The 9,139-nt window shown below is 40.1% G+C and overlaps 1 protein-coding gene across 1 annotated transcript; it reads left to right on the forward strand.

The window, feature by feature from the left end:
- Window positions 1–1,970: 1,970 nt before the first annotated feature.
- LOC100664243 (olfactory receptor 7G1-like) lies at window positions 1,971–3,547 on the forward strand. The gene has a single exon (XM_003423519.4). It carries the CDS (start codon window positions 2,024–2,026, stop codon window positions 2,957–2,959), a length of 936 nt encoding a protein of 311 aa, XP_003423567.3. The 5' UTR covers window positions 1,971–2,023; the 3' UTR covers window positions 2,960–3,547.
- Window positions 3,548–9,139: the final 5,592 nt, after the last annotated feature.

Genomic DNA, 9,139 nt, shown 5'->3' on the forward strand with positions numbered 1-9,139 from the left:
GTAAAACACACGAAAAATAGAGCTCATTAAAGGTAAAATATTTTTAAGTGAATACTAAATTGGCACACAAAATTTCATCTCACATACTTTGGACACGTTATCAGGAGGGACCAGTCCTTGTAGAATGACAACAGCATGCTTACTAAAGTAAAAAAAAAAAGTAAAGGGGTAGTGAAAAAGAGGAAGACTCTCACTGAGATGGATTGACACAATGGCTGCAACAATGGGCTCAAACATAGCAGCGATTGTGAGGACGGAGCATTACCGGGCAGTGTTTTGTTCTGTTGTGCATAGGGTCACTATGAGTCAGAACCGACCCTGTGGAGCCTGTGAACAAGAACAACACACAATATTTTCACACCTGAAATAGGTATCAGGCTTCCTAAGGTCATTTGGTTAGATAGAGTTGCTTTCAGTTGTAATTAAATAAAGAAGACTGGAATGCAGTTAGATAAGAATGGTATGTCCAAGTGTGCTAGGTGTGTGACATGGAGGTGAGCAGAAACAATGGGTGGAGAAAGGTGAATGACAAGCAACCAGCCTTGTCAGGAAATCACCCATCCTGAATTCCACCTTTTATTGTCTTGGTCTTTAAGAATTTGTACTCTTTGGATCAGAATGACAATAAAATGTTTGGCTAATGAGGAGCTTTGGATATTGAGCCTCTAGTGATACAGAATCTGCAAATAGTCTGCCTGTTACCCCCTCACTCAGGAGCAGTTCTTCAGTCAGGGACCAGCACACCTGAGACATTACCCACCATGATCCTCTTGTCCAGGAGCTGGGTGCCTCACCAGGCCCTTCTGCCTTTCCTGTGGAGAGAACGTCCATCTACATCATCCAACATCGAGGGCAGGTGTTAAGCATCATTCCTCAATGACACCAGCCAGGTAACCTAGAGTCCCTTGGTTAACATTTAGAAAGAGGGCAAGTGTTTCCTCACAGGTTCATCCAGAGGAAGCTGGGAGGAGAGTTGTTGTTGTTAGGTGCCATAGTGAACCCAAGCACAACAGAAAGAAACGTCGCCCAGTCCTGTGCCATCCTTATAATCATTGCTATGCTTGAGCCCATTGTTGCAGTCACTGTGTCAGTACTTCCCACTGAGGGTCTTTCTCTCATCAGGGAGAATGATGAGAGTACATGCATAAAATGATTGGAAATAAGGCTTCCGTGGACCCCTGCATCTATTCCATCTTCCTGACATGTTTCCATGTATCTTTGCACCAGTCTCAAGGACCTCTCATTCTACCAGTCTCCTCTTCTCTCTCTACAATGGAGGGACCATTTTCCTCCTGAACATAAATCTGTCCCTTTTGAAACATGATGACCATTATAATGAAAAAATACAAACCTGTTGCTGTCAAGTTGATTCCCACTCATAGCAACCCTGTGAAGGTTTTCCGAATAGAACTGCCCCATAGAGTTTCCAAGGAGCAGCTGGTGAATTTGAACTGGTGACCTTTTGGTTAGCAGCTGTAGCTTTTAACCACTACGGCACCAAGGTTTCCAGATGAACACTACAGAATTTTAATATTTACTTGAATTCTTGTGGTAGAGAAGGAGGTGGTTTGTGGAATTTGTCTCCTCATTCCTTGTTTTTAACACATATTTTTATCATCTCTGTTATCCAGTTCCTATCTTGGAAAGACATGGATTCTGAGACACACACATCACACCATCTCCCTAGTTCATTTATTTTCTCTTTATAAAGTTGCCAAATATTTACAATGACCACAGGAGCACAGGTAGTATGAAAATATGTATATAAAACCATGACTAACTTTTCACCCCTTTCAAGAACAAATAAATGTTTACACTCAGCTGTATTAGATTCAGGTTTTTTTTTTTTTTAATAAATAGCCAAATAATACGTGTACAGGGGACACAAACTTTCTAGTCTTCTCCATTCTTCTCCTTCCCTTCCCAGATGGCTTTTGTCTCTGGTGATGAAGCTTCTGCTGGTCCAGGGACCACATATTTGATTGTCTTGTCACTTATCTTTTCCATCAGTTTAATCAACAATATGGAACCCAGAAACCAAACAGGAGTTTCAGAGTTCTTTCTCCTGGGACTGGCAGAGGATCCAGAACTGCAGCCCCTTCTCTACAACATCTTTCTGTTCGTGTATCTGGTCACCATCCTGGGAAACCTGCTCATCATCCTGGCTATCAGCTATGATTTCCACCTCCATACCCCCATGTACTTCTTTCTCTCCAATCTGTCCTTTACCGACATCTGTTTAAGTACAACCACAGTCCCGAAGATGTTAGTGAACATCAATACACAGAGAAACTCTATCACTTACACTGGCTGCCTCACCCAGGTATGTGCTGCCATAATTTTTGGAGGTTTTGAAAATTTTCTCCTTGGAATAATGGCCTATGACCGCTATGTGGCTATTTGTCATCCACTGAGGTACACAGTCATCATGAACCCCCACTTCCTTGGTCTGCTGGTCATACTCTCTTTGTTCATTAGCATCATGAATGCCCTGGTCCATAGTCTGATGTTGCTGAGACTGTCCTTCTGCACAGACCTGGAAATCCCCCACTTCTTCTGTGAAGTTGTTCAGGTCCTCAAGCTCGCCTGTTCCAATACCCTCATCAATAACATCATACTATATTTTATGTCTAGCATATTTGGTGGTATTCCTTTCTCTGGGATTATTTTTTCTTACACTCAAATTGTTTCCTCCATCCTGAGAATGCCATCAGCTGTTGGAAAGTATAAAGCTTTTTCCACCTGTGGTTCTCACCTCACAGTTGTTTTCTTGTTCTATGGGACAGGATTTGGAGTGTACATTAGTTCAGCATTTACACACTCTTCCAGGAAGACAACAGTAGCCTCCGTGATGTACATTGTGGTCCCTCAAATGATGAATCCTTTTATCTATAGCCTGAGGAACAGGGACATGAAGGGAGCCGTGAGAAAAATCACTGGTAGGATACTTTATTTTTAGTGATTGTGTCATCTGCTTTGGGCTTGGGTTTCTAGAATGAGTAAAAGTAAAAGAAATACTGGAGAGTCAGAATTCCTAACTAGATGACATAATGCCTAAGCATTATAAAAATGAGTCAAAAACAACCTCTGTATATTAGCCCCCATTTGTGTACTTCTTCATAGCAAGCTCAAAAAAGTGTGCCAGTGTCAAACTCAAATTTGTACATACTTGTTTTAAAAATAGCCCACGTAATCAGAATTTTACCAACTTAGAGCCTTCCTCCCTTACTTATCCCACAAAAATACACCCAGCGTTTGCTATCCATAGATGGGCGAAGACCTGTCGCTATAATAATCCTAATGTGCTCTGCCTTTGGAGTACCTTTGACCCAGAGACTCCCCAACTTGCTGCAGTAGGGCTTCTCACAGGGACACATAATCTCCCTCCTTCCTTCTGCACTTCCCTGGGAGTTCTCATCCCTTCTTCCCCTTCTGTTTTCTTCCTGCACCTCTTGCCTCTGGAAGACCTCCTACTGTGGGAGATTACACCCTACATGCAGCTGTCAATGCATCACACCAATAAAACAGCTTGCCTTTCAACTGCTATCTCATGGTCATAATCTTTTTTCTTGATCATCCTTGAAGTTCATTAAACTCACTACACTAAGTGCATTTCAACTTGGGGTTGAAACCTGACTTTGCTTTTTTGTTTAAATCTGTGCTGTTTCACGAATTATTTCAACTCTTTAAACTCAGTTTCTTTGGGCAGGTTCCACAGAAGCAGAGCCTGAGGAAGGGCTTTTTATTATAGTGATGTTGTTAGCAGTGTGACCCCAATACCCCGAGCATGTTTTCTCCTTTTTCAAAATGGGCAACTGAGAGCTTAACACAACTAAGGCCATGATAAATCTTTAAGTTATTCTTCCTCTGCCTGCCTCCTTCACGTACCTCTGTTAATGATTTTGTTTTGACCAAATATTAATGACTTTGGTCTTTGTTTTAAACTGATGCAAATAACCTTTTGTTCTGTCAGGACTGCCTGTGGCATACAACCCCCACAGGAAAGCTGGAGCCCAGATATCAGATATATATATCTTTAGCCTAATAAAGAAATGCCTGGCAGGGGACTACAAAGACACTTGTAACCATTGTAAGATTCTGTATAAGCTCTAATGTCAAAATTGCCCTTCCAGACTCCATAGAGACAGCCTGTGTTGCTGCCAGGTCCCAGGTGATGTATAAAAAAACTCCTTAATAAACTTTCTCACTCTTTCTGACTTGGAGTATGTTTCATTGGCTGGACTGCTCCAGGGAACGGATCCTAATCAGGTAACAGTAGCCTTCTCAGACAAAATCAAGTAGGAGACAATGGACAAGGCAGGGAGGGATCTAAAGTTATAGTCACAGCTAGAGAGTAACTTCAGGCTGATCTAATGGACAGGTTTGTGAATTGCACCCCATACTTACCTCACTGTGAGACAAGGATGCTGACCTTTCAGGCCCCAATTTAGTACTTACTGAGATCTTTCACTGATAAACTGTCTCTGATAATGGCAACATCGGCATCCACCAGACTCAGTTTCATCACCTACAAAATGATCTCTGTAATTTGAGATGATTATGAGGTATTTGAATTTCATCAGTGCAGAAGCCTTTGGTTCTAAGAAGAAAAAGAACTGACTCTAATATCCTCAAGCAATAAAGTTATATGTCATTACAAAGAAAGGCCTTCAGAGGTAGGGAATGTACAGGAACAAGACAGTAGGCTTCATTTAGTCCTCTGTGCGGTGACCTCATCCTAGGACTGGTTCCCTTTATGGTCACCTGATTGTTGCAACAGATTCAGGTCTCATATCCGCACATGATGCCCAGAGAGAGAAAACTTGCCGTCCTTCTCTGGGTTTATTGTTACTAGGCATTTCCATGGAATCATCAGAAGACAGCCCCTCTGTACTGGGTTGAATAATGCCTCCCCCCAAAGATATCCCAATCCCTGGAAGCTCTGAACTTGACTGATATTATAAGAGGGTGAATGTTCTTGCCTGTGCTTTTGGTGTCACATTTAAGAAACTGTTTTCCAATCCAAGATCATAAAGACTTGCCACTCTGTTTCCTCCTAAGAGGTTTATAGTTTTAGCCTATGGTCTCTGATTTGATAAACTGATGATGAGAGGGAGCTCAAACAAAAATCCAAATACAAACAAAACCTAGATCCATAGTTCTTGGCCATGTAGTGAGCCAGTTTCACTAGGAAAATCCACTGTTTCTTGGATTTGGCATATCCCATTTTGAGACAGCCCTAAGCACTGCAAAACACCAAATTCACCAAACTCATTATAAATATTGAATTCAAGCTTAAAATGCAAAAGGAGTAGAGCTGGAGAGCCTGAGAGGGCTTATCAAGATGACCTTCAGATGCTCCACAGCGGCAGTATGCTGAAAGGGCTTTTATGGACATTACATCTATGTCCAATGAGAGCTCTGGGGGAAGTTAGTCATTTGCTATTGATCCAACTTCTGATGCCAGGAATTGTCAAAAAACCTAAATGCGCAGAGAAACACCAGAAATTAATGTAACAGAATATTTTTGTTGTGAGTGGATATGATTCAAATCAGGCAGCGGTCAACTGAAAAATGTAGGGAAGGTAGGTCAAAGAGGGGATAGTGAAAACAGGTTAGGCAGGTTACTGTCATGTTAATTTCTCAGGAGATAGTATGAGAATACATGCAGGGTTCCAGGGTCAGTCAGTTGTAGCAGCAGAATCACTAAGAAAATGACATACATTTTCCAGTTAGACTGTGGGTTCCTGCTTCTTAAAACTGACTGTATGTTGGTAATTCTTTAAAAGAACCTGATACCTGAGGCAAAACAGTCTCCACTAAACTGCTTACCAGGATACTGTTTGACTTGAAGATTACTCCAGGAAAATCAGTTCATTAAAGGCTCAAGTTTCAAAAGAATACCTTAGGGCAAATGGTGTGGATCAACCCAACTCCATGAACCAAGAAATAGATTCCAGGGGAAATAAAATGGTTTGTCAAAAACTGGATGTCCATCTGTAAAAAAGAAAGAAAGAAAGAAAGAGGACCCATACCTCACGCCATACACAAAAACTAACACAAAATATATCACAGAACTAAATATAAAACGTAATACTATAAAGATCATGGAAGAAAAAATAGGTGCAATGCTAGGGGCTCTAATGCATGGCATAAATACAATACAAACCGTAAATAACAATGCACAGATACCAGAAGATAAACTGGGAGCTCCTAAAAATTGAACACTCATGCTTATCAAAAGACATCACCAAAGGAATAAAAAGAGAACCTACAGGCTGGGAAAACTTTTGGGCTATAACATACTCAACAAGAATCTAATCTCTAATATCTATAGAATACTTCAACACCTCAACAACAAAAAGACAAACAATTCAGTTAAAAGTGGACAAAGAACAAGAACAGCCACTTCACCAAAAAAGACATTCAAGCAACTAATAGACACATGAGGAAATGTTAGCAGTTATTAGCCATTAGAGAAATACAAATCAACACTAAAATGAGAAAGCATCTCACACTGACATTAATGGAACTAATCAAAAAATTTAAAAAAAAAATTAAATAACAAATGTTGGAGAAGTTTTGGAAAGATTGGAACTCGCATGCACTGTTGATGGGAACGTAAAATGGTACAACCACTACAGAAAATTATATGGCAACTCCTTAAAAAGCTAGAAATAGAAATACATATGATACAGCAATCCCACTCCTAGGAATATATCCTAGAGAAATAAGAACTGTCCCATGAATAGATATATGCACACCCATGTTCGTCGTAACATTTTTCACAATAGCAAAGAGATGGGAACAACCTAAATGCCCATCAACAGATGAATGCATAAACAAATTATAGTACATATACACAACGGAATACTATGCAATAATGAAGAACAATGATGAATCTTGAAAACATCTCCCAACATGGATAAATCTGGAGTGTATTATGCTGAGTGAAATAAGTCATCACAAAAGGACAAATATTGTATAAGACCACTATTATAAAAACCCAAGAAAAAGTTTACACAGAAAAAAACAATCTTTGATGGTTAAAAGGGAAGGCTTGAATGGGGAGGGGAAATCACTAACTAGATAGTACCCAGTAATAGACAAGCATTAACTTTGGTGAGGGGAAAGACAACACACAATATATGGGAAATCAGCACAACTTGAACAAGGCAAAGTCTTAGAAGCTTCCCAGAAACATCCAAACACTTCAGGGACCAAGTTACTGGGGCTGAGGGCTGGAGACCAGGGTCTTGGGGAACATCTAGGCCAATTGGCATAACATAGTTCATAAAGAAAATGTTCTACATTCTACTTTGGTAAGTAGCATCTGGGGTCTTAAAAGCTTGCGAGCATCAATCTAAGATGTATTTCTTGGTCCCATCCCATTCAGAACAAAGGAGAATTAAGGAAACCAAAGACACAAGGAATATATTAGTCCAAAGGACTAATGGACCACAAGAACCACAGCCTCCACCATCCTGAGCCCAGAAGAACTAGATGGTACCTGGCAACAACGATGGACTGTTCTGACAAGGATCATAATAGAAGGCCCCAGACAGAGTGGGAGAAAAATGGTACAACATAATTCAAAATCCCAAAAAAGACCAGACTTACTGGTCTGACAGGTGCTGGAGGAAGCCCCTAGACTATGGCTCATGGAAACAGTAGTCAAGAAATCAAATGACCTATTGCATTGGACAAATCTGTTGAAATGATCTCATTAAAGTGTTAAAAACCAAAGTTGTCACTTTGAGGACTAAGTTGCACCTGACCTAAGCCATGTTATTTTTAATTGGCTCATATGCATGCAAAAGCTGGACAATTAATAAGGAAGACCAAAAAATAGTTGATGCCTTTGAACTATGGCGTTGGCGAAGAATATTGAGTATACCGTGGATTGCCAGAAAATGAACAAATCTGTCTTGGAAGAGGTACAGCCAGAATGCACTTTAGAAGCAAGGAAGGAGAGACTTTGTCTCACATACTTTGGACATGTTATGAGGAGGGATGAGTCCCTGAAGAATGACATCATGGTTGGTAAAGTATAGGGTCAGAGGAGAACAGGAAGACCCTCAATGAGATGGATTGACACAGTGGCTGCAACAATGGGCTCAAACATAGTAAAAATTCTGAGGATGACACGGGACGAGGCATTGTCTCGTTCTGTTTTGTATAGCGTTGCTCTGAGTTGTAATCATTTCAACCTCACCTAACAACAAAAACAATCAATGATCTGATTTAGGTAGTTAAAAACAAAATTTCCACAAGATTAAATTTGTGTATGAAGTCATAAGATTTATTTGATATTCATGATATTCATACAGTAAGTTTCAGGTTCATTCGATGACTCTCAGAAAGAACGAACACAGACCATTTGCATTTTACAAAATCTTAGGTATATTTTTACATATACGATTGGATGGTGCCATCCAATCAGTCTCCACTCATAGTAACTATCTACAACAAAACGAAACACTGCCCAGTCATGTGCCATCCTCACAATCATCTCTATGGTTGAGCCCATCTTTTGCAGCCACTGTGTCAGTCCATCTTGTTGAGGGTCTTCCTCTATTTTGCTGACTCTCTGCCAAGCATTATGTCCTTCTCCAGGGACTGGTCCTTCCTAATAACATGTCCAAAGTACACGAGATGAAGTCTCACCATCTTAGCTTCTAAAGAGCATTCTGGCTGTACTTCTTCCAAGACAGATTTGTTTGTTCTTCTGGCAGTCCATGGTATATTCAATATTCTTCTTAAACACCATAATTCAAAGTCATCAATTCTTCTTATTCATTGTCCAGCTTTCACATACATATGAGGGTATTGAAAATACCTTGGCCTGGGTCAGGCACACCTTAGTCCTCAAAGTGCCATCTTTGCTTTTTAACACTTTGAAGAGGCCTTTTGCAGCAGATTTGCTCAATGCAATTTTCATTTAACTTCTTGCCTGCTGCTTCCATAAAAAAAAAAAAAAAAGAAAAAAAAATGGGTGTTGATAAATATACCCATATACATAAACTATCCCTTCACACCTAAAATAGGAGTCAGGTTTCCTAAATTCACTGGTAAGATAGAGTTGCTACCAGTTGTGTTAAAAAAAAAAAATGAAGGAGACTAGAGTCCAGTTGGAGAA

Source organism: Loxodonta africana, chromosome 3 (assembly GCF_030014295.1).
Source record: "Loxodonta africana isolate mLoxAfr1 chromosome 3, mLoxAfr1.hap2, whole genome shotgun sequence".
NCBI classification, from domain to species: domain Eukaryota; kingdom Metazoa; phylum Chordata; class Mammalia; order Proboscidea; family Elephantidae; genus Loxodonta; species Loxodonta africana.